The 26,083-nt window shown below is 41.2% G+C and overlaps 1 protein-coding gene across 7 annotated transcripts in view; it reads right to left on the bottom strand.

Moving 5' to 3' along the window:
* Window positions 1-26,083, bottom strand: part of TP53BP1 (tumor protein p53 binding protein 1) — a 112,727-nt gene that overhangs the window by 33,081 nt on the left and 53,563 nt on the right. For 6 of the 7 annotated variants that reach the window (XR_009209811.1, XR_009209812.1, XM_032175243.2 and 3 more), the window contains exons 12-16: window positions 19,685-21,011; window positions 11,822-11,941; window positions 10,877-11,080; window positions 5,691-5,748; window positions 2,476-2,568 (exon numbers count right to left, since the gene is read on the bottom strand). Coding sequence is in view for 5 of the 7 variants with exons in the window: in XM_032175243.2 (XP_032031134.1) it covers window positions 2,476-2,568; window positions 5,691-5,748; window positions 10,877-11,080; window positions 11,822-11,941; window positions 19,685-21,011 (1,802 nt within the window). In the remaining 2 variants the exon portion in view is untranslated. Of the gene's footprint in view, window positions 1-2,475; window positions 2,569-5,690; window positions 5,749-10,876; window positions 11,081-11,255; window positions 11,397-11,821; window positions 11,942-19,684; window positions 21,012-26,083 lie in introns of those variants that run through there. The other variant, XM_058427875.1, reaches the window with a different exon arrangement.

Below are 26,083 nucleotides of genomic sequence, written 5' to 3'. Positions count from 1 at the left end.
GGACCACCCTGCCTGGCTAATTTTTGTATTTTTAGTAGAGACAGGGTTTTACCATGTTGGCCAGGCTGGTCACTAACTCCTGGCCTCAAGTGGTCACCCCTCCTCAGCCTCCCAAAGTGCTGGGATTACAGGTGTGAGCCACCCCATCCAGCCTTTTTTTTTTTTTTTAGACAGAGTCTGGCTTTGTTGCCCAGGCTGGAGTGCAGTGGCACAATCTCGGCTCACTATAACCTCCACCTCCTAGGCTCAAGCCATTCTCCCACCTCAGCATCCCAAGTAGCTGGGACTACAGGGATGCACCACCACACCTGGCTAATTTTGTACTTTTTGTAGAGATGAAGTTTCACCATGATGCCCAGGCTGGTCTCCAACTCCGGAGCTCAGGCCATCCACCCACCTTGGTCTACCAAAGTGCCACCGCGCCTGGCTAAATCATGCTACTTATATCACTATTAGTGATTACCTACTGACAAAACATTATCACATTGTCTAATTACAAAATCACTGAATTTTAGAGGTGAAAGATACTCACTTCATAATGAAAATACAGGTCCTTTTCCACTGCCATTACTTATTTCTCTACACTAAATATAAGTATCATATATTCCATACAAGATACTTTTTTAAATTTTTTTTTAAAGACACGGTCTCCCTCTGTTCCCCAGGCTAAAGTGCAGTGGCGAGACCACAGCTCCCTGCAGCCTCGAGCTCCCAGGTTCAACCGATCATCCCACTTCAGTCTTCCAAGTAGCTGGGACCACAAGTGCATGCCACCACATCCGGCTTTTTTTTTTTTTTTCTTGGTAGAAACAGGGTCTCACTATGTCACCCAGGCTCATCTCAAACTCCTGGCCTCAAGTAATCCTCATGCTTTGGCCTCCAAGTGCTGGGATTACAGGCGTGAGCCACCGTGGCCGGCTGCCTCCTTAATTATTTAAATAGAGATAAAGGCCTGTAACTCAAAACTTTTTTCTTGCCTCAGAACTGTTCTAAGAGATTATGGAGTAAAGAAATTATGGGGCTAAGCACAGTTGCTCATATCTGTAATTCTAGCAAGTTGGGAAGACGAGGCAGGAGGATCACTTGAGCCCAGGAGTTTGAGACCAGCCTGGGCAACATAGTGAGACCCTGTCTCTACAAAAAGTTAGAAAAAAAAAAAAAATTAGCCAGACGCAGCAGCACATGCCTGTAGTCCTAGCCACTCAGGGTGTTGAGGCAGGAGGGTTGCTTGAGCCTAGGAATTTGGGGCTACCGTAAGCTACTACTGCACCACTGCACCTCAGCCTGGGTGACAGAGTGAGACCCTGTCTCTAAAAAGAAAAAGAAATTACAGAAAAATTAATTCCATTAAGTTGAAAAACTTTAAATTTGGGATGTTAAACATTTCATATTTTGCTCTGTGGGAAACTAAGGAGAAATAAAAAGTCTGTTAAAAGTAAACATGATTTCCAAAATAAGAAAAACGAATCTGAGAAATGAGGAATTACGTAAATTATTTTCATAGGCAAGGCATGGTGGCTCACACTTGTATTCCTAACACTTCTGGATGCCTAGGTGGGAGGACTGCTTGATCCCAGGAGTTTGAAACCAGACTGCGCAACATAGTGAGAAGCCATCTCTACAAAGAACAGAAAAATTAGCCTGTATGGTGGCACATGCTTGTGGTTCTAGCTATTTGGGAGGCTGAAGACCAGGAGGTAAAGGCTTCAGTGAGCCATGTTCACGCCACTTCACCCCAGCCTGGGTGACAGAGTGAGACCCTATCTCAAAATAAATTAATAAATACATTTATGAAGTCAGTCATTTCAAATTGATACAACTGGTAGATAAAGACAAAAATGTGTATCTGTAAAATATTTAACAAAATTTCTCATGACAGCTCATGAATCCATCCAGAATACATTATAGTCCCTCAAGGTATAAAAAAAAAGGTAAGCTCAAGCTCACAAAATAGTAGCAGTACATCTTAGTCTGTTTTCTGCTGCTATAACAGAATTCCCACCAGACTGGGAAATTTATAAAGAAAAGAGATTTACAGGATTTGGCTCATGGTTCTGAATGCTGAAATGTCCAAGGACATGGCACTAGCATCTAGACGGCCAGCTGGTGAGAGCCTTCTAGCTGCATTGTAACACGGTGGAAGGCATCACATGGTGAGCGTGCATTCAAGAAGGTGGAAAGGGGGCCAAACTACCCCTTCAGCCTTTTATAATCAACCCATGCTCACTGTAACAGCCTTAATGCATACATATGGGCAGTGCCCCCATGACCTAATTACCTCTTTTTTGTGTATGTGTGGCCAACTTCTGTAGCTTTATACCAATACCACTAATTACCTCTCAACACTGTTGCACTGGGGGTTAAGTTTCCAACACATGCCACATTCAAACCATAGCACAGTACATATTAGGATTTGGGCACCAAACATTTTGTGAACCAATGGAGCCCAAAAGATTCTATAAAAATAATGCTTACCTGATGGGTACAGTGGGGGGATCCTCACTTCGAGCCTCATTCTCTTGCCTGGCTTCACAGATACAGCTAAACACAGACATGGTCTTCTGGGGACTAAGACAATATATTAAAGCAATATATTGTTAACTTTGAAAAGAAAAGTACTTTTGGAGATTATCCTTTTATGCGCAGAGGAAATAAAATGCTTTCTCTGCATATCAAACTCCAAACCACCTTACACCAAAATGCAAATTCTCCATACTTGTTTTGAATTAGCATAATTTAAAATTCTCAAGGTTCACTGGAAATAAAGTGGACAGAGGACTGTATTAAATACCATAAAGATGCAATCAGCAAAATCCAGAATGTAGAAAACCATACAACAATCTGTACCTTCAACAAATAATTTGCAAGCAAGAGGCAAAAAAAAAAAAAAAAAAAAAAGACTGGAGGGGTACTCTGTATTTTAAGACTTAAAGAGACATAACCAAATGCAATACGTGGACCTTATTTAGATCTTGAGTCAAACTGTAAAGCACCACTTATGAGACAATCAGAGAAATCTGAACATTGAATATTTTATGATATTAAGGAACCATTGTCAATTTTTTAAAGTATGATAATAGTAATATGGTTAAGTTTAAAAAAAGAATCCTTATCTTTTGGAGACAGCACTGAAGTATTTCAGATAAAATTATATAATGCTGAAATTATCTTCAAAATCATTCAGTAGGGAGGGGGGTGCTGGAAATATAAATGAATCAAGACTGGCCATAAGAAATTTTTGGAACTGGGTGATGAATACATGGCAGTCCATTATACTACTCTCTCTATTTTCGTATATGCTTGAAACCTTCTATAGTAAAATGATTAAGAAATAAGGTGACAGCAAGTAATTAGAACACAGTACAGTTACAAACAACACTTAAAAGCTTCACGTAGGCTGGACACGGTGGCTTATACCTGTAATCCTACCACTTTGGGAGGCTGAGCCAGGCGGATCACTTGAGCTTCAGGAGTTAGAGACTAGCCTGGGCAACATGACGAAACCCCATCTCTACTAAAAATACAAAAATTAGCCCCTGGTGGCAGGTGCCTGTAGTCCCAGCTCCTTCTGGGGTTGAGGCAGGAGGATCACTTGAGCCTGGGAGGTCAAGGCTGCAGTGAACTGTGATCGCACCACTGCACTGCAGCCTGGTTGACAAAGTGAGACCCTGTCTCAAACAAACAAACAAACAAACAAACAAAAAATCTCCACCTAAATGCAGATGAACCAAGGACCACTTCCAGTATTGTGACAGAGCTTACTTTAGATGATTTGTTAGAGTGAACCCAACAGCAAACAAGTCAAATTTTTTTTAATTTAGATTCTTACATAGAAAATTTTCTTCACAACAGTATCAAAAATTTCATCTCATTCTATGATCCACCATTCCAACTCTCTGCTCAAAGTTTTTCCTTATTTTCTCCTCTCTACTTTCTACCCTGAGTTCTAGAAGCTTCAACAACATACTCTGTTCCCTTTGAATATGCACATGTACAGACTAATAACAACTTATTCCTGCCCAAAAATTCTGTTAAAGCCAAATGGACCAGATACACACTCCACGTTCTTCAACTTCTAAGACTACCTATCATTAAGGGATCTTCAAATGAAAAAGGACTCTAACGTACTTATCTTTCAGATTAAATACACAATAGCCCAGAGAGGAACTAATCTCTCTAAGACATAGTTAAGAACAGATCAAAAGACTTTGAAAAAGGTCAGAAACTCACAAGTGAGGTCACATTTAGTCCACAGGCCTCTTTTGTTTGATATTTTTAAAAATCCAGATTTCTTGGCCGGGTGCGGTGGCTCACGCTTGTAATCCCGGCACTTTGGGAGGCCGAGGCGGGCGGATCATGAGGTCAAGAGATCGAGACCACGGTGAAACCCCGTCTCTACTAAAAATACAAAAAAAAATTAGCCGGGCGTGGTGGCGGGCGCCTGTAGTCCCAGCTACTGGGAGAGGCTGAGGCAGGAGAATGGCGTGAACCCGGGAGGCGGAGCTTGCAGTGAGCCGAGATTGCGCCACTGCACTCCAGCCTGGGTGACAGAGCGAGACTCCGTCTCAAAAAAAAAAAAAAAAAATCCAGATTTCTTTTTAAAAACAAAGATGTGGCAACAATAAGTTTGCAGTCTCGCATGACAACTACTGGCTGGAGTTGAGTGGGGCACACCCTTTCACATGGACCATACATTCAGTTTGCCATTGTCCTCAACACTCTGTCTTGTACCTAGCCACTTTAGTTATTTACAGTACCCGCCTAGCCTCTAATTTAAGAATTCTTGGTGGGGCATGGTGGCCCACATCTGTAATCCTAGCACTTTGGGAAGTAAAGGCAGGCGGATCACTTGAGCCCAAGAGTTCAACGCCAGCCTGGGCAACATAGTAAGATCCTCATCTCTACAAAAAATACAAAAATTAGTCAGATGAGGTGGTACATGCCTGTAGCCCCAGCTACTCAGGTGGCTGAGGCAGGAAGATCACTGGAGGTCAGGATGTTGAGGTCGCAGTGAGCCATGATCACACCACTGCACTCCAGCCTGGGCAACACAGCAAGATTCTGCTCAAAAAATAAAAAAGAAAATAAAAAAAGAATTCTTGCCTATATTTCACCAACTGCTATTAGTGTTTTCATGCTGGATGACTCATGCTTGAAACAATTGTACTCTCACAGCCACCAGATGGCAAAGCTTACCAACCAAAACCTCAGTATGGGGTCATACTCGTCCTCAAAGCATTACAACATTCATGACAAAGCAAAAATAACAGCTCAACATAGTAGTTAATTTGGCAGGCAGAAGAGAAAATGACCTGAGGCTGCAGCTGAGTATGCCATTGCAGAAGGAACAAGGTCTGTAGCTATCTCTTGTTAATCCTTCTTTGTCTCATCAATTGGATCAACAATCCTGAGATTGTGGAGACTCTTGTATCAGCAACAGAAAAAAGGGGGGAGAGGAACTCTCACATGAACAAAAGAAAAGACATTTCAATTATCTTAGTTCTAGGTGTAGAAAAAAGCTTCACTGCACTTAAAAAAGTATTAATTAAGAAGTCTATGATCCATTCAGAACATTGCTAAATCCTTTATGAAAGAGTCTCATTTTAACTTTTTTCCTTTGTTGATAAACCATCTACCCTCATTACCAGTAGCTTCGTATTAAACTCTAAATAGCATCCAGCTTTGGTTACCTGGCAACAGACTCAGCAACAGCAGTAGATCCATTTTTTCTTTCATCAGTTGCAGGCTCTGAATAAAAACAAAACCAAGGAGAGAAAGGAAAGAGAAACAGAATTTAGTTAGTATTACACCTAAAACCTTCACTCTGCTCTACTAGTATTTGCAACAGGTAACAAAAAGAAATAAAAATAAGTAAAATTAATAAGTATAAACATACAAACATTTCTTGTAATTTTATTTATTTATTTATTTATTTATTTATTTATTTATTTATTTATTTTGAGAGAGTCTCACTCTATCGCCCAAGCTGGAGTGCAGCGCCGTGATCTCAGCTCACTGCAACCTCCGCCTCTCGGGTTCAAGCAATTCTGGTGCCTCAGCCTCCGAGTAGCTGGGACTACAGGCATGCGCCACCACATCCAGCTAATTTTTTGTATTTTTTGGCAAAGACAGGGTGTTGCCATGTTTCCCAAGCTGGTCTCAAACTCCTGAAATCAAGTGATCTGCCAGATTTCTTGTTTTTTGTTTGTTTATTTTGAGACGGAGTCTTGCTCTATCACCCAGGCTGCAGTGCAGGCCAGATTTTTTTAATTTTTTTTTTTTTTTTTTGAGACAGAGTCTCACTCTGTCGCCCAGGCTGGAGTGCAGTGGCGCAATCTCGGCTCACTGCAAGCTCTGCCTCCCAGGTTCACGCCATTCTGCCTCAGCCTCCCTAGCAGCTGAAACTACAGGCGCCCGCCACCACGCCCAGCTAATTTTTTTGTATTTTTAGTAGAGACGGGGTTTCACCGTGTTAGCCAGGATGGTCTCAATCTCCTGACCTCATGATCCGCCTGCCTCGGTCTCCCAAAGTGCTGGGATTACAGGCAAGAGCCACTGCGCCTGGCTGGCTATTTCTTGTAATTTTAATGTACAAGTTTTTCTCACTTCCACCAATCAATTTTCTTTCAAACTTCCTATAAAAGACTAATAAGATTGGCAAGAAATACAATACAATGAATAATTCTTTTTTTTTTTTTTTTTTTTGGGAGACAGAGTCTTACTCCATTGCCCAGGCTAGAGTGCAGTGGCATAATCTCGACTTGCTGCAACCTGTTTCTCCTGGGTTCAAGCGATTCTCATGCCTCACCCTCCCGAGTAGCTGGGATTACAGGTGTGCACCACCACACCCAGCTAATTTTTGTATTTTTAGTAGAGATGGGGTTTCACCACATTGGCCAGGCTGGTCTCAAACTTCCAATCTCAGGTGATTCACCCGCCTCAGGTTCCCAACGTGCTGGGATTACACATACGAGCTACGACACCTAGCCCTTAGCAGTAATATTGTTTTTTGTTTTTTGTTTTTTTTTGAGACAGAGTCTCACTCTGTCGCTCAGGCTGGAGTGCAGTGGCATGATCTCAGCTCACTGCAACCTCTGCCTCTCAGGTTCAAGAGATTCTGCTGCCTTAGCCTCCCGAGTAGCTGGGATTACAGGTGCCTGCCACCATGCCTGGCTAATTTTTATATTTTTAGTAGAGATGGGGTTTCACCATCTTGGCCAGGCTGGTCTCGAACTCCTGACCTCAGGTGATCCACCCGCCTCAGCCTCCCAAAGTGCTGGGATTACAGGCATGAGCCACCACACCCAGCCAGCAGTAACATTCTTAAATGAAAATTAAACTTCTGAATCCCAATTCATCTCTGCCCATATAAAAAGTTTAAAAAGTATGTAATAATACAAAATTAAAAACCAAAAAATTTTTTTAATTTATATCATATTAAAAACAAATTAGAGGCCGGGCGCGGTGGCTCAAGCCTGTAATCCCAGCACTTTGGGAGGCCGAGGCGGGCGGATCACGAGGTCAGGTGATCGAGACCATCCTGGGTAACATGGTGAAACCCCGTCTCTACTAAAAATACAAAAAATTAGCCGGGCGTGTTGGCGGGCGCCTGTAGTCCCAGCTACTCGGGAGGCTGAGGCAGGAGAATGGCGTGAACCCGGGAGGCGGAGCTTGCAGTGAGCCGAGATCGTGCCACTGCACTCTAGTCTGGGGGACAGAGAAAGACTCAAAAAAAAAAAAAAAAAAAAAAAAAAAAAAAAAAAAAACAAATTAGAAATGAAAGAACTTAATAAAATACGTAGAAAATATTTTAGGTTGATGAACTAATTTTAAATAGTTTTCAGAGCACCCACAAATAGAAGGTACCCAAGTTCTTCCCAACGTGCTTTAGGACAGACACCAAAAATAAAGGGTGGCCAGGCATGGTGGCTCACGCATGTAATCCCAATACTTTGAGAGGCCAAGGCAGGAGGATCGCTTGAGCCCAGGAGTTCAACACCAGCCTGGCTAACATGGCGAAACCCCATCTCTATAATAAATACAAAAATTAACCAGGCATGGGTGGTGGCGTGCCTGTAGTCCCAGCTACTCAGGGGGCTAAGATGGGAGGATCGCTTGAGCCTGGGAGATGGAGGCTGCAGTGAGCCGAGATCACCTCACTGCACTCCAGCCTGGGTGACAGAGAGAAGCCTTGTCTCAAAAAAAAAAAAGAAAACAAAAAGGACATATTCAAGAACATGCAGCAACAAATTAAAGGTCATACTGAAAAAAATCCCATATTCTCACAACAATGTCACTAATTTCAAGGGATTAAAATTTGTTCATTTACAATTTATACCAGCCTTAGAGAAAACAACCCTTAAATGTTTTTTAGTTATTTCTAAAATATTCATCACCCAACATAATCTAAACAGTCCATCAGGGAGGCAGCTGAAATTCAGTTAGAGCCCTGGCTCTGAAATAGAAACCTGGCTCACACCCTGGCTGTTGCACTTAATAGTCCAACCTAGGAGTAAACTACTTTGTCATTTTGAGTCTCAGTTTCCTCCTCTGTAAGATAAAAACACAACAAGCCTCAAAAGTTTGTTGTGAGAATGAAATGATGTAAGTAACACTGAATACAGTCCTTGATACTATGCTTCTGGTATTAGGAAAGGTAGTAAAATTTACTGATATAATCATCCTTAACACTTAGCTAGTTGTAATTTCAGATCCAAAGGTAAAGTAAGATTTGAGGCTATCATATACTCTCTCTCGACAAACGCTTTTTAAAATTTTTATTTTTTTGAGATGAGATCTCACTATGTTGCCCAGGCTGGTCTTGTACTCCTGGGTTTAAGCACACCTCCCACCTCAGCCTCTGGCATTGCTGGGATTATAGGAGTGCACCAACCACCATGCCTGGCAATAAGCCCTTATTTATTGCAGAGAAGATGACAGTAAGGATGGAACCATGTAATACTTTAACTCGGCCTACTGAGTTGCTAAGATTCAAATCAGTTAAATACCACAGCATTAAAGATTTGGAACCAGACTTCCTGGATTTGTGTCCAGGCTACTCCATTTACTAGCTATGTCTAGGGAAGGTGCTCAACCTTCCTGTGCCTCGGTTTCCTCATCTGTAAAAGGAGGATAATAATAGGATCTAGTTCATAGGCTTGTTATGAGACTTAATGAGCTATACATGTGAAGTGCCTGGCATACAGTAAGAGCTAAAAATGTATTAGCTAAAATTACTTTTCTCTGGTCTCAGGGAAGAAGAAGTCCTGCTTATCTAACCTATTCTGTGTAGTCTTCAATAGCTTCCCCTCCCAACTCCTTCAGGGCCTTAATTCATCAACCGTTTCCCCCAATTCCCTCGTCTTTAACCTATGCCTCCCTCTTTTGGATCCTTCCTTAACCTTATGCTGGAGGTTGCAAATTTTTTTGTGTGAAAAATCAGACCTTGGTGATGACCTTGAGCAGTAGGATATAAATAACTCCCACAAGCTTAGCGTTCCAATAGTGGAACACTAGGCATAAATGGGTTAAAATCTATAAACTTGCTCAGGCCTCTCCCAGCCTAAAAATAACAAATCCTCTCTTAACCCTGCATTTCCCTCTAACTCACCATATTTTCTCTTCTTCTCTCACATAAACTTCTCAAAAGTAGAGAGTACATTTGCAGCCTCATTTCCTCTTCCTCATCCTTCCTCAATTACTTTCAGTATAGCTCCCACCCCAACTGCTGCACTGAAATGGCTCTTGCTAGAGTCACCAAATGGATCCTAATTGCCAAAGTCAAAGTATATTTCCAGACACATCTTACTAAACTTGCTCCAGTGCCTGACAATTATCTTCTTGTAACTCTCCTCCCCATAGGCTTCCATGGCTTCATATACCCTCCTAGTTCTCCTTCTCTCTGAACGTTCCTTTATAATCTCCTTTATGAGATTTCTTCCTCTTCTAATCCCCCTTACACAGCTTTTACAAATTACCTGGAATGAAAAAATTACAAGCTTCAGAGTTAGGTCTGACTCAAATTCCACCTCTACCTAGCACCAATTATTGTGACCTTAGACATGTAACTTAAAAACCTCTCTTACTCTGTTTCCTCATCAATAAAATGAAAATGCAGATACCTACTTGGGAGTACTATTATGGAAATGAGATGATACAGTATATGTGAAGAGTCATTCTCTCTTTTTTTCCTCTCCCTTACTTCCATATTCACCTGGCACCATGAGTCTGCCTATTCACCCCTCAAATTCATCCCTCATCTCCAGCTCCACTACCAATGACCTCACTTTCTGGTTAAAGACTGGGTAGAATTTACCAGGCAGGAGAACAGAATATGGGAAATGCAAGGAAAAGGAACCATCATGCACAAAGGCACAAGGTTTTGAGACTCAGCTGATGCTTTTTTTAAAGGCAAATCTGATCATATTACTCCCTTGCCTAAAATTCTTCGGCTTCTCAGCATGATGTAAAAAGCCTTTCAGCATCTGGTCCCTACTTTGCATCCCTCCCTTGTATCCTCTCTTTATTCTAGCCCTACCAAACAACTTCTAATTCATGTGAGAAAGAATCAACATTAATCTGCAATGTGAATCCACAGTCCTAAAGTTTTCTACCCTATTCTGAAGTCTTTCTGAATAGGGAAACCAATTACATAGGAACAGACTTAATAGAAACAAGCTATAACATGGAGATTATAAAACAGAGTATCTTTAGTAACATGACAGGCTGGCCAAAAGCAAAGAATTAAATCTATGAGTGTAAGACTTTACAAATACATTTATAAATATAGAAGTATCAATTATTATAACTAGATTATAATCAATACTCCCCAGATGATCTGCAGCTACTAATTACCCAAGATTAACATAAAACTTACTTTCCAGGTTGAACTGCAAAGACTCTTCACTCGCCTCAGTCTCAGGACTAACCAGTTTCATTCTTAGACATAATTTATCATCCATGTCTGGGGCAGCCCCAGAATCCCCTTTTTCACTCCCAAGTATGGGATCATGGGTCTCCACCATGCTTTCAGACATGACGTCACTGGTTGCTATGGTGCTTTCTGGATAGTTGCTGATACCTGAAAGAAGTGAGGCAAGGAGGAAGAAAAAAAGAACACTAAAATACAAACACAAAAAACAGCAATTCAAGGTCATCAATTTGCCTGTCTGGCTCCACAGCTCTGCAGGACTGAAGGAGGTTCCTAGGATAGATCCCTGTCATAAGTATCAACAACTACGAACTAGTATTGACACCTGGTCTTAAGAGGAGCAACAGGATTCAGTTCCACTTCTGCATCTGGACAAAGGATGCTGCATGAGCCCTCAGCCAACCCACATCTGCCAGCATCAGGCATAGGTAGCAGGAGACTCCAGACGGCATGATTGTTACCTCCCAGCACTGACTAGAGAAAACAAATAGGTTAATGTTGAAGACTACTGGCTGCTTCAGGGAAGGAGGATCTAAGTTTTCTTGCCCTGTCAAGCAGCAGACTGATTAATTAGCCAAGGTATTGAATAAATAGTACTTCTACCCTACTTCCTGTTCCAAGCAGATTCTACTGCCTTGCAAGTAATAAGATAAAATTCTTTTAAGTATTCTCTTTCTTTCTTACTTCCCTCCACCCTTTCTTTCCTTCCCCTCTTTACCCCTCATCTCCTAGTAGTAAAATCACAGAACCAGACTTCATAACCCTATTCTCCCTAAAACAAAAATCAACCTTACTAGCCAGACCCAACTCCTCAGATCTAAAATATCACTTGTGTAGATAATGATATCTCAGAAATTCTGCCTTAAATATCATTACTTTTTATTCACTCACCAATAGGAGTACTGTGTCTCTTGGGCTCCAATTTTAGGTGCCCAATAAGAGGTGGGGTTGCACCAGTCAATGGTGGGATGGTATCACCTTCTTTAGGCAAAGTGAAATGAAATGGGGTTTCTGAAAAAAAGAAAAAAGAAAAGAAAAAAGAAAAAATGATTTAAAAAAAAACAGAAGTATAAAATAAGCAAAAATAATGAAAACTGCAAGAAATATTTCAATTACTCTTTTCCTTTGCTCCCAAATTCTGTCTCATTCCCACCACCCTCACCAGGCCTCCTGACCAACTCCCTTCTATTGTCTCTGCTCTCTTCACAGCCAACAACTATAGTACTGCCACAAAGTAGACAACTAGAGGACAGGCAAATAGAGAAAGCCCAAAGTCTGCAAGACCTGAGGAACCTGGAGTCAAATGGAACACAAACATTTGATCTCCAAGACAGTAGATCAGGGGATATTTAGCAATACAAATTTGGACAGTTTCAAATCAGAACAACATAATTTTGTGCAATGCTAACCTAAGGAGTTTGTTTATAAGCCTTAATAGTCTGTAGGATTCTCCAAAGCAAAGTCTGAAGTTAATGCTTATAATGTACAATCTAATCAAAGAGATGACAGAGGATCTCACGGGTTAAAGGACTTCAAGATACTGACTGGTTCTGGCGTAGAAATCCAAGGGTTTCATGGTTCAGCAGTACTGACCAGCATTCACTCTAGGCCTAAATGTAATGTTCATACCTAAATCTCTGCACAACAGCAAATCCCTCATATATAAGCATCACCAGTGTACATATTTTAGTTATTAAATAATTATAAATAGAAAATATTTGTCAAGACATAAAGCTACTTTCTACCTAGGTCTCAGTTCCAAATTTTTGCTAATCAGAACTAGAAAACTGTCAAAAAATCACATTTTCTAAGTATCTAATTTATCTCTTTTAATACAATGATACATTTGGGAGAAAATAAGAATTGCGCCAGACTTCCCTCTTAAAACTAATATATGAAAATTTCTTCTTACTTTCCTCGGATGGCTCAAAATAACTATAATTTCTTTCATCTTTTTCCACTCCTATCTTTAATAGCAAGCACCGTGATCATTTTTTCCTTTAAAACAAAACAAAACAAAAATCTTTTTTTTTTTTTTTGAGACGGAGTCTGGCTCTGTTGCCCAGGCTAGACTGCAGTGGCGCGATCTCGGCTCACTGCCAGCTCCGCCTCCCGGGTTCATGCCATTCTCCTGCCTCAGCCTCCCAAGTAGCTGGGACTACAGGCGCCCTCCACCACGCCCGGCTAATTTTTTGTATTTTTAGTAGAGACGGGGTTTCAAAAGAAAATGAATTAGTAATCTGAGGAGATTGGCCGGGTGCGGTGGCTCACGCCTGTAATCCCAGCACTTTGGGAGGCCGAGGCGGGCGGATCATCTGAGGTCGGGAGTTCGAGAACAGCCTGACCAACATGGAGAAACACCGTCTCTACTAAAAATACAAAAAATTAGCCGGGCATGGTGGCACATGCCTATAATCCCATCTACTAGGGAGGCTGAGGCAGGAGAATCGCTTGAACCTGGGAGGTGGAGGTTGCGGTGAGCTGAGATCGTGCCATTGCACTCCAGCCTGGGCAACAAGAGTGAAACTCCTTCTCAATAAAAAAAAAAAAAAAAAAAAAAGTAATCTGAGGAGATAAAAAGAGAAAAAGAAATGGTCTTTAGAAATAAAGGATTAAAGTACATATGCTCAGCAAAGAAACTGTAAAGAGGGGCCAGGCACCATGGCTCATGCCTCTAATCCCAACACTTTGGGAGGCCAAGGCAGATGGATCACTTGAGGTCAGAAGTTCGAGACCAGCCTGGCCAAAATAATGAAACCCCGTCTCCACTAAAAACACAAAAATTAGCTGGGTGTAGTGGCAGGTGCCTGTAATCCCAGCTACTCAGGAGGCTGAGGCAGGAGAATCGCTTGAACCTGGGAGGCAGAGGTTGCAGTAAGCCAAGATGGTGCCACTGCACTACAGCCTGGATGACAGAGTGAGACCCTGCCTCAAAAAAACAAAACAAAACAAAACAAAAACAAACCTGTAAACAGTATGGATGAAGAATCTCAACATTACATCTAACTGACAAAGACATCCACCATAGTTACAGAAAAGAGAAATGGGTCAGGTAGATAAGCATTCATTCTGTGGTAGCCCCTTATAAAGCAAGTTGTTCTAATAAAGAACTTAGAAGAGATATAGAAACTTAAAAAACACCTTGCAAAGCCTCATACATTCCAGACTTCTGAAAATGTGCACGAAATCTTTAAGCAGACCTTTCTATGTGACATATTATGCAAATACAATATGCAAGCATTAATCGCTGAAAATATATCCCTGTAACAAGGTTTCCTTTGCACAGTATTACATAAAACTTATGAAAAGTAATTTTAGCACCATTTATCTAACTGCATTACTATAACCTAATGGAAAATTAAGACTTTTACAGGCCCTAGGGACAGCACTGCCACTACTCTCCTCAGGTCTCCAATGCCTCATTCCTGGATTATTACCATAGCCTATCAATCATTTCCTCTGCCTAAAGTCTCCCACTCTCCCTAACCCCCATTCTTTCTGCACGCTTTCTGCAGCCTTCCTAGAAAACATGGCTTTGTTAGCTCCTGGTCAAAAAACTTCAAGGTTTTCACTAGAAGACAAATTCCTAACTCTATAGCCAGCATTCAACTAACCAGTAGCAGCCTGTATCTCCAGTTTTTCTTTAATTATTCAAGTTCATAAAGCTTCTATTCAATGTCCTCCAAACGTTTCCCATTTCTATGCTTTTGTTCCCTCATCTGGAAAACACCATGCATCTACTCAAATTATTGCCAAATCCTTAAAAATACATTTGCTGGCATATTTTATCCTTTTAAACTTATGGAATTTTCCACATATTCCATTATTTCTCTAACATTTAGCACTCCTACATTCTTTAAATTATCAAATCCCTTCTTGTTTTTCCAGATAATCATGGGCTATCATGTTGTAGGTCAGCATACCAAACAATGACGAAGGATATGAATGAGGAAACAAAAGGAAACTCAATACTAATTTTGAAACCACCTGAGTGGGAGTATGTCCTTTAAGGACTTTAGAGAATAACTCCAAAGCAATATTTAAAACTCTAAATGTTAAGAAGGTCTCTCCTAACTTTCTGTTATAGTTTTAAACCCATTTTTCTTCTTTGTTCTTAAAAGAACTGGTTACTCCTAAGAATTTATTAAAAGCCATCTAGTTAAAAACGTAAGAATTTATATATCAGGTGATATCATGCATGAACAGTCTACCCCAAAAGCCTGCCTCTGACATTAATAGCCAATGAAGATGGCATTCTATCAAGTAAGCAAATAAAGGTTATAGCTACAGCCTAAAACACATCTAGCTCCCCTGATCATTATTAACTATTACAGACTATTACTTATGGATTTAAAGACTTACTGAACTCCTTACAGTTTTTCACATCATCAACCCACCAAATATTTGCTCTGTGTTGAACAAGATTGGGCTTCCAAGTACCATCTTGCTTTTTTACAGGTTTAACAGGAGCTCTCCATAGACAGATACTTGAAGAGGTCTCCAAACTGTTAACAGGGATAAGTTATCTATAAATGGAGACATCTAAAGTAATTCTCTCTCTCCCTCTCTGTACTCACTCTCTCTTTTCCTTCCAACTCCCTCTCTCTCCACACCCTCCCCACTCACAATCTCTACTTTGTATTGTTTCAATGTTTTTCAAAATTAAGCATGCATTATTTATTTATTTATTTATTTATTTATTTATTTATTTATTTGAGATAGGGTCTCGCTCTGTCGCGCAGGCTAAAGTGCAGTGGTGCAATCTCAGCTTACTGCAACCTCCGCCTCCCGGGTTGAAGTGATTCTCAAGCCTCAGCCTCCTCAGTAACTGGAATTACGCGTGCACGCCACCATGCCTGGCCAAGCATGTATCTTTTTTTAAAATCAATAAATCTATTAACAACAAAAAAGTGCTCTTCTAACTTTAGTAGATGAACAAATGCAAAACTCACCCAATTCGTACCTTTCATTCTGTCTTTTCAGACTGAAGAACCATTACTTTTTAGATTACTATCATTTAAATTTGGCCAGGCCCAGTGGCTCATACCTGTAATCCCAGCACTTTGGGAGGCCAAGGCAGGTGGATTACTTGAGGCCAGGAGTTCGAGACCAGCCTGGCCAACATGGCAAAACCCTGTCTCTACTAAAAATACAAAAATTAGCCAGGCATGGTGGCATGTGCCTGTAATTCCAGCTACTCAGGAGGCTGAGGCACAAGAATCACTTGAATCTGGGAGGCGGGGGTTACAGTGAGCCGAGATCATGTTACTGCACTCCAGCCTGGGCGACAGAGCAAGACTCTGTTCCAAAAAAATAAAAATAAAGTGAGTCTCTCAACATTTAGCAACTAAACAACTATATTTTTAAGTACAAAATAATATTTTTCTGTTCTTTTTGCAATGCTCTTCTGAATAATTTATTTTATATAATTCTCTAAGTTAAAAACTATTATTCTCAGCTGAGCACGGTGGCTCATACCTGTAATCCTGGCACTCTGGGAGGCCAAGGTGGATGGATTGCCTGAATCCAAGAGTTCGAGATCAGCCTGGGCAACATGGCAAAACCCTGTCTCTACAAAAAATTAGCCAAGCATGCTGGTACACGCCTGTAGTCCCAGCTTCTCGGTGGGGGGCTGAAGTGGGAGGATCACCTGAGCCCGGGAGGTCAAGGCTGCAGTGAGCATTGATGGTGCCACTGCACTCCAGCCTGGGTGACAGAGTAAGACCCTGGCTCAAAAACAAACAAAAAAAAGACAAAAAGCTATTATTCTCCCTCCATGTTCTAATTTGTAGTTAAAATTATTTTTATTTAACTTCTCCTCATAAATACTATTTTCCAACCACTGTCTTCATTGCTTTTTGTTGTTTGCCCAAAAACTAAAATCATGAAATAAACATAAAATCACTAGCATTTTCAATAATCTGGATATTAATATTAATAAAATAATAAGTTTTACTATGGCAAAAAAAGCTGACTCTGCCAATTAACAATGTAAACAAGAATTCATGAAGAATACTATTAAAATAATAGAGTATCTCAATGTTTTAGAAGCTTCTTTTGCATTTAATTTAAAAGTACTCCAAAATAACTATATTAAAACAATCAATGAGACCTGATATTTTGTTGGCACAGGTCATTAGCAGTATTTAAACATAATACAATTAGAAAAATACTCTACTACAGAATTTTAGGTTATTCACACTGTTCTTCACTACAGCTCTTCAGAATCAAATAAACTGTATTAAGCAGTTTTACAGGAAGAAAAAGCACAGCTGGGATCAGGAGACCTAGGTTCTAGTCCCACCTCTATCATTAACTAGCCAAAAGACGTTAAGAAGAAGAGACTAAATCCAATAACCCCTCACTTCCTTTTTAGCTCTAACATTTCTTATTCTTAAGATAAAAAAAAGTGCTAAATATAAAAGCTAATAAATAGGGACTTTTTTTTTTTTTTTTTTGAGGCAGAGTCTCGCTCTGTCACCGAGGCTGGAGTGCAGTGATACAATCTCAGCTTCTCGTGCCTCAGCCTCCAGAGTAGCTGGGACTACAGGCACCCGTCATCATTCCAGGCTTATTTTTGTATTTTTAATAGAGATGAGGTTTCATCATGTTGGCAAGGCTGGTCTCGAACTCCTGATCTCAGGTGACCCGCCCGCCTTGGCTTCTCAAAGTACTGGGATTACAGGCGTGAGCCACCACACCCGGCCAAGAGGGACAATTTAAAAACTAAAAAAAAAGTACTATTAATAATCACACCTAGACAATGGGTATAAAATGGGACAGTTCTAGGCTGGGCGCAGCGGCTCACGCCTGTAATCCCAGCACTTTGGAGGCCGAGGTGGGCAGATCACGAGGTCAGGAGATCGAAACCATCCTGGCCAACATGGTGAAACCCCGTCTCTACTAAAAATACAAAAATTAGCTGGGCGTGGTGGCATGCACCTGTAGTCCCAGCTACTCGGGAGGCTGAGGCAGGAGAATCGCCTGAACCCAGGAGGCAGAGGTTGCAGTGAGCCGAGATTGCACCACTGCACTCCAGCCCAGCAACAGAGCAAGACTCCGTTTCAAAAAAAAAGGGACTGTTCTACGCAAACCAAAAACTATGGTCACTCATACTATCATATATAAACTTGCCAAATACTGTTTTTTCATTTCATCCTAGAAAGTTGTTTTCTTAAGTTTGTGTCTTGTTCTTACTTTGTTTTTGGAGCTTCATTTTACATTATAATAACTCTTTTTTTTTGAGACAGAATTTCGCTCGTTGCCCAGGCTGTAGTGCAAAGGCACAATCTCAGCTCATCGCAACCTCCACCTCCCGGGTTCAAGTGATTCTCCTGTCTCAGCCTCCCAAGTAGCTGGGATTATAGGCGCCTGCCAGCACTCCTGGCTAATTTAGTGTTTTTGGTAAAGACAGGGTTTCTCCATGTTGGTCAGGCTAGTCTCAAACTTCCGACCTCAGGCGATCTGCCGACCTCGGCCTCCAAAAGTGCTGGGATTACAGGCGGGAGACACCACGCCTGGCCTACATTATACTAACTCTAAGGATTCAGAAAGATTGAATTATTTTCAGCTAATGTCATACTCTACAAATTATTTTATTTTTGGGAAACAGAGTCTCACTCTGTCGCCCAGGCTGCAGTGCAGTGGCGTGATCTCGGCTCACTGCAACCTCTGCCTCTCAGGTTCAAGCAATTCTCGTGCCTCAGCCTCCCAAGTAGCTGGAACTACCAGTACACACGACACCACATCTGGCTAATTTTTTGTATTTTAGTAGAGATGGGTTTCACCATGTTAGCCAGGCTGGTCTCAAATTCCTGAGCTCAGGCAATCTGCCCACCTTGGCCTCCCAAAGTGTTAGGATTACAGGCGTGGGCCACTGCACCCAGCCTGTACAAATACTTTAGAAAGTAATCTATGTTTTCATGCTGACTTTCGTAAAATAAAGAACAAGAAATAATACATTTTCCAGTTTCAGGTTTAAGAGATATGTATTTCTTGAACCAAGTTTAGAAACTTTACTTAATGCCCATAAAAAGGAAATAACTAATTAATAGGATACTCATCAACAGTTCTGAATGTGATTTTACCACACAGAGTTAATCAAAAAAGATCCTTCTACTTCAAGGCAACTGTCAAAATCTATACACACAGAGCAAGGATACAATCTAAGTTGGAAAAAAACAGATTGGTACAATTTCTAAATATTTTTTACCAACTAGTCCTGAGTTATAAAGCTGATAAATCTCAAATATCTTTAATTGCACAAATAATTATAGCTATTAAAAAAATGCAATCCAGGCTGGGCGTGGTGACTCATCCCTGTAATCCCAGCACTTTGGAAGGCCAAGGCAGGTGGATCACTTGAGTCAGGAGTTCGAGACTAGCCTGGCTAACATGGTGAAACCCCATCTCTACTAAAAATACACAAAAATTAGCCAGATAGTGGCATGAGCCTATAGTCCCAGCTACTTGGGAGGCTGAGGCACGAGAAATCACCTGAACCCGGGAGGTGGAGGTTGCAGGGAGCTGAGACCGCACCACTGTACTCTAGCCTGGGCAACAGAGCGGGACTCTGTCTCAAAAAAAAAAAAAAAAAAAGGCAATCCAAAAAATTTAACTTCCCAATTATTATTGGTTTTTCATAAACATAAACCAAAGATAGTGTTCACTCCTGACATAAGCATGCAGTTCTCATCAACTTTCCATTCCAAATTATAATTTAGGTGAGACAGAATAATCTACAATCACACTCACCACTAGAACTTTCACAGAAGCTTTGTGAGGCATGGGCAGAGGGCTTCCCCAGCTTCTGGGCCTCTGCATCTGAGCTTAGCTGCTTTGCATTAGCCATTTTTGAGTCTTCCGTTAATGAATTATTTGTTTTCTCCTGAGTTTGGGGCTGCTGCAACTCCTGGTCAAGTCTTAAAGGATCATCTGCTCTCATTAAAGGTAAGGAAGGCTGTGAAGAGTCTTCCTCTACAGGTTCTGTTTCTGCAGTCCCTGATTTCAGATCTCCTTCATATTCTACACTCTTTTCTTCCTTGGTGTCTAATCTATTCTCAGCACATGGTTCTATTTCTGGAGCAACATCCTCCCATGACTGGGAATCTGAGCACTTCTCCACTCCCTCTAAAGGTTCACAAGAAACATCAACTCTGGGAGATGGCTCTTTCACATCTACAATGACAACACTGGAGTCCTCTGAAGTAGCTTCTTCCCAAGCTTCTTGATCCTTATGTTCCAATTCTTGGTCAAGTATTGCCAACTTTTGAGGGGAATCAATACTAATCACACTGGTTTCAACTTCCATAGCTTCTGAGCATTCTTTTTTTGGGATTTCCTTTTGAAGACACAACCCTTGGGACTGAGTTTCAGTCAGAGAAAGGTGCAATGGGACACTCTCCATATTTTCTTCTTTGAGTTCCTCTCCTTGACTTTCACAAGGTGTCTCAGGGATTTCTTCCACCTCAGACCCTGAAGACCCCTCCTCTGGATGGTGTTCTTTAATTTCCATAGCCTCCTCCTGATCTAACACACTAGAAAGTGCCTCAGATCGAGTAGCTGGTGAAGGAACTGCCTGACTCCCCGAATCACAAGTGAGATCAATACAAACATCTTCTGCTACCGTTTCTTCTCTGCCCTTGCAAACAGTGGCTAAAATACTAATGTCATCCCTGGTGTCTGTATCATCTCCCTTTGTTTTGTCATCATTCTGACTCAGTTGTACTTCACCATCCTGTGCTGGATTCATCAGGATACTATCATTTTCGGCAGGAACAAATTTAGAATTGAGAACTGGAGACATGGGTTCTGTATCCTCAATCTGTGTATTTTCTCCATCTTCATCAATTCTGTGAGAACTCAAGCTCTCCATCTTTGGGGACTGACTATATTCACTTGTAGAAAGCATCAACTTGCAAGAATCCCCTGTCAAAGATAGCCCAAGATCCTCAGGGGAATTCTTTGGTTCAATCTCTGAAGTTTTAGAACACTCAACTGTCAAAGATGAACTATGCAAATCTCCATCTTTCTTCCCATCATTTGATTGTTCTTCCAGACTTGGGGAAGGAATAAAAATGTCCTAAGGAAGAATAAAAAGAGACAAATCGTAATTTATACATGATCATATACCTTTTATATCAAATCCTTGGATTCATATAAAATTTCTAAAATCAAATTTCTAAATTTTTAAATTCATATAAAATTTCTAAATCAAATTTAAGAATTAAAGAACTCTGGTATAGCCAGGAGCAGTGGCACATGCTCCAGCCCATTTCAGTTCTCACAAAGTGGGGATACGTACTCATTTTACTTCACAATTTCAAAATGTGCTAGCATTCAACCCAGTGAAACCCTGTCTCTACTAAAAATACAAAAAATCAGCCAGGCATGGTGGCGGGCACCTGTAATCCCAGCTACTTGGGAGGCTGAGGCAGGAGAATCACTTGAATCCGGGAGGCGGAGGTTGCAGTAAGCCGAGATGGCACCACTGCACTCCAGCCTGGGTGACAGAGTGAGACTCCATCTCAAAAAAAAAAAAAGCTAGCATTCATAAAGCAGGTATTAAAATCCAGTGGCCAGGTGCAGTAGCTCATGCCTATTATCCCAGCATTTTGGGAGGCTGAGGCAGGTATATCACCTGAGGTCAGGAGTTCGAGACCAGCCTGGCCAACAGGACAAAACCCTGTCTCTACCAAAAATACAAGAATTAGCCGGGTGGGGTGGTGCGTGGCTGTAATCCCAGCTACTCAAGAAACTGAAGCAGAAGAATGGCTTGAACCGGGGAGGCAGAGGTTGCAGTGAGCCAAGATTGTGTCATTGCACTCCAGTCTGGATGACAGAGTAAGACTCCATCTCAAAAAATAGTAACAATAATAATAATAAATAAAATGAAATCCAAAGCTTACAATATCAATAGTCAACAGAGAAATACAAATTAAAATCACAATGAAATGCCACTACACGCGACAAAAGCAACTAACACAGGCCGGGCGCAGTGGCTCACACCTGTAATCCCAGCAATTTGGAAGGCCAAGGCGGGCGGATCACCTGATGTCAGGAGTTCGAGACCAACCTGGCCAACATGGTGAAACCCCATCTCTACTAAAAATACAAAAATTAGCCGGGCGTGGTGGCGTGCACCTGTAGTCCCAGCTACTTGCAAGGCTGAGGCAGGAGAATCACTTGAACCCAGGAGGCAGAGGTTGCAGTGAGCTGAGATCGTGACATTGCACTCCAGCCTGGGCGACAAGCAAGACTGTATCTCAAAAAAAAAAAAAAAAAAAGCAAACTAATGTTAAAAGAGCTCACGAAACAGCCAGGCATCATGGCTCAGCCAGGCGTGGTGGCTCACGCCTGTAATCCCAGCACTTTGGGAGGCTGACGTGGGAAAACTGCTTGAGCCCAGGAGTTCAAGACCAGCCTGGGCAACATGGCTAGACCCCATGTCTACAGAAACTTTAAAAATTAGCCAGGCATGATATTGTGTCCCTACAGTCCCAGCTACTCAGGAGGCTGAGGCAGCAGGATCACTTGAGCCACAGGAGTTTAAGGCTGCAGTAAGCTATGATTGTACCACTCACTGTACAGTAGCCTGGGTGACAAAGACTCTGTCCCAAAAAAAGAGAAAAAAAAAAGGCTCACAAAATCCAGGATTAGTAACGATGTCGAACAACTGCAACTCTCATACATTGCTGCTGGGAATGCAAAATGTTACACCCACTTTGGAAAAACAGTATGGCAGTATCTTATAAAGTTAAACATTCATTACTATATAACCTAGGCATTCTCTTTGCAGGCATTTACCTAAGAAAAATAAAAATATGTGCCCACAGAAAGATGTGCATCCAAATGATCACAGAATTATTATTCATAAGATGTGCATGCTGGCCAGGCGCAGTGGCTCACATTTGTATTCTCAGCACTTTGGGAGGCCTAGACAGGCAGATCTCTCGAGGCCAGGAGTTCGAGGCCAGCCTGGCCAACATGGTGAAATCCCACACCTACTAAAAATACAAAAATTAGCTGGGCATGGTGGTGCACACCTGTGATCCCAGCTACCCAGAGGCTGAGGCACAAGAATCGCTTGAACCCTGGAGGCAGAGGTTGCAGTGAGGCAAAATCATGCCACTGCACTCCAGCCTCAGCGACAGAGCGAGATACTGTCTCCAAAAAGAAGATGTGCGAATGATCATAGGATTATTATTCATAAATTCATGGGAAATTATTCTTATATTCACTCATATAATGGTCAAATATTAATTATAATTGAATAGATTATTCGAAATAACCAAAAACTAGAACCAAATGTCCTATCAATTGGTGAATGAACAAACTGTAGATACACATACTATGGAACACTATCCAACAATATAAATGGAATAAAATATGAATATGTATAATACAAGCAAATCTCAAAAATATGCTAAGTAAAAGAGCTCAAAAATAAAAGACCATACACACTTCCTGATTCCAATTACATGAAATTCTTTTTTTTTTTTTTTTTTTTAAGACAAGGCTTCACTCTGTCGCCTAGGCTCTGGAGTGCAGTGGTGAGATAATAGCTCACCGCAGCCTCAATTTCCTGGGCTCAAGCAATCTCCCACCTCAGCCTCCCAAGTAGCTGGGAATACAGGTGGGCACCACAACACCCAGGCAATTTTTAAAATGTCTTTTAGAAATGGGATCTTGCTATATTGCCCAGACTTGAAACTACTGAAATACCAAAACTATACTGACAGAAAGCTGATGTGTGATTGCCTAGGGCGGGAGAAGGGAGTATACTGGGCAGCAGGCAGATCAACCACAAAAGGTTATAAGGAAACTTTTTAGGGTGAGGGAACTGCTCTCTACTTTGATGGTGGTGATGGTTACACAGCTGTATACATTTGCCAAAATCCATCAAAACACACACATAAAATGACAATTTTATTTTATGTAACCAATACTTCAATATTTTTAAAAAGAGAAATTAATACAAAACGTAGCTGTTTTTATAAAATATTTTACATTTAGTGTGTTATTTTGCCTAATGTAAATAATGTAAAACTCCCAACATAGATGGTTAGGCATTCATTTCCTATGTTTTGTTTTGTTTTTGAGACAAGGTCTTGCTCTGCCACCCAGGCTGGAGTGCAGTGGCTTAATCACAGCTCACTGCAGTCTTAATGTCTCGGACTCAACTGATCCTCCCACCTCAGTCTCCCGAGTAGCTGGAACTACAGGTGCACACCACCAGAGCCAGGTAACTTTTGTATTTTTTGTAGAGAGGGTCTCATTTTGCTGCCCAGGCTTGTTTCAAAATCCTGGGCTTGAGCAATCTACCCACCTTAGCCTCCCAAACTGCTAGGATTACAGGCATGAGCCACCAAGCCCAGGCTTTTTTTCCTATGATTTTTAAGGGAATGAGGAATCAAATGGGTAGTCAAGCATTCTGTATATTCCATAACTTCTGGTATTTCAATGTCTGGTATTATTGTTTATCCTATTAGATTGTAACAATGATCATAAGTTTGAACCTGTTCATATACTCTCAGACATGACTGAGTATAAACTGGTTCAAGCCAGGTGCAGTGGCTCTAACTTACAATCCCAACACTTTGGAAGGCCGAGGCAGAAGGATTACTTGAGCCCAGGAGTTTGAGATAAGCCTGCGCAACAAAGTGAGACACTGTCTCTACCAAAAAAAAAAATTAGCTGAGTGTGGTGGCACACATCTGTGGTCACAGCTACTTGGGAGCCTGGATGGTTAAGGCTGCAGTAAGCAGTGATTGTGCCACTGCACACCAGCCTGTACAACAGAGTAAGACCCTGTCTCAAAAGGAAAAAAAAAAATGGTTCAACATTTCTAAATGGCAATTTAGCAAAACACAACAGCCCTGAAATTCTACATTCCATAATCCAATAATTCCATTTCTGGGAAATTAATCAATGAAAGCACACTAACATTTAGCTACAAAATGGTTCACTGCTATATTACTATTTAGAATAGGAAACGATATGAAATACCTTAAATGGTTACAAATAGGAATTTTATTTTATTTATTTATTTATTTTTGAGACAGGGTCTTGTTCTGTTGCCCAGGCTGGAGTGCAGTAGTGCGATCATGGCTCACTGCAGTCTTGACCTCCTAGGCTCAAGTGATTCTCTTACCTCAGCCTCCCGAGTAGCTGGGAATACAGGCACACACCACCACACCTAATTTTTTTGTATTTTTTGTAGAGACGAGATTTTGCCATGTTGCCCAGGCTGATCCTGAACTCCTAGGTTCAAGCAATCTGCCCGCCTCGAACTTCCAGAGTGCTGGGATTACTACGGGCATGAGCTACCTCGTCCGGCCAAGATAATAATTTTTAAATTGTGATCTATCACATGATGGAATGTTTTGTGGTCTACATAAAAGTATACAGTAGAAGAATACTAAAACATCAAAAAACATTTGGGCTATAGAAAGAAGTTTCTATTTTAGTAAAAAATTATGCGGATATACATTATAGTCTTTTCTTTTTTTTTTTTTTTTTTTTGTTGAGACAGAGTCTTGTTCTGTCACCCGGGCAGTGGCACCATCTCCGCTCACTGCAACCTCTACCTCCCAGGTTTGTGATTTTCCTGCCTCAGCCTCCAGAGTAACTGGGATTACAGGCGCCGCCACCACGCCCGGCTAATTTTTGTACTTTTTAGTAGAGATGGGGTTTCACCATGTTGGCCAGGCTGGTCTCAAACTCCTGACCTCAAGTGATTGGTCTGCCTTGGCCTCCCAAAGTGCTGGGATTACAAGCGTGAGCCACAGAACCTGGCCATTCTACTATTTTTACACATTTTATAATATATAATCTTCATGTAATTTTAGTTAATAAACATAGATCAAAAAAAGCTAAGAGGGCCAGGTGTGATGGCTTACACCTGTAATCCCAGCACTTTCAGAGGCTGAGGCAGGTGGATCACCTGAGGTCAGGAGTTCGAAACCAGCCTGACCAACAAGGTGAAACCCCATCTCTACTAAAAACACAAAAATTTGCCAGGTGCGTGGAGAGCAAGACTTCATCTCAAAAAAAAAAAAAAAAAAGCTACGAGTTGTTATTTCTGAGGTAGAATAACTAATGATCTTATCTTCTCTTTTTTCTTTTTTTTCAAGATGGGGTCTTGCTTTGTCA

The sequence above is a fragment of the Hylobates moloch genome, unplaced genomic scaffold (genome assembly GCF_009828535.3).
Source record: "Hylobates moloch isolate HMO894 unplaced genomic scaffold, HMol_V3 SCAFFOLD_14, whole genome shotgun sequence".
In the NCBI taxonomy this organism is placed as follows: Eukaryota; Metazoa; Chordata; class Mammalia; order Primates; family Hylobatidae; genus Hylobates; species Hylobates moloch.
The sequence above is the reverse complement of the archived record's forward strand: the minus strand, read 5'-3'. Positions and strand labels throughout refer to the sequence as shown.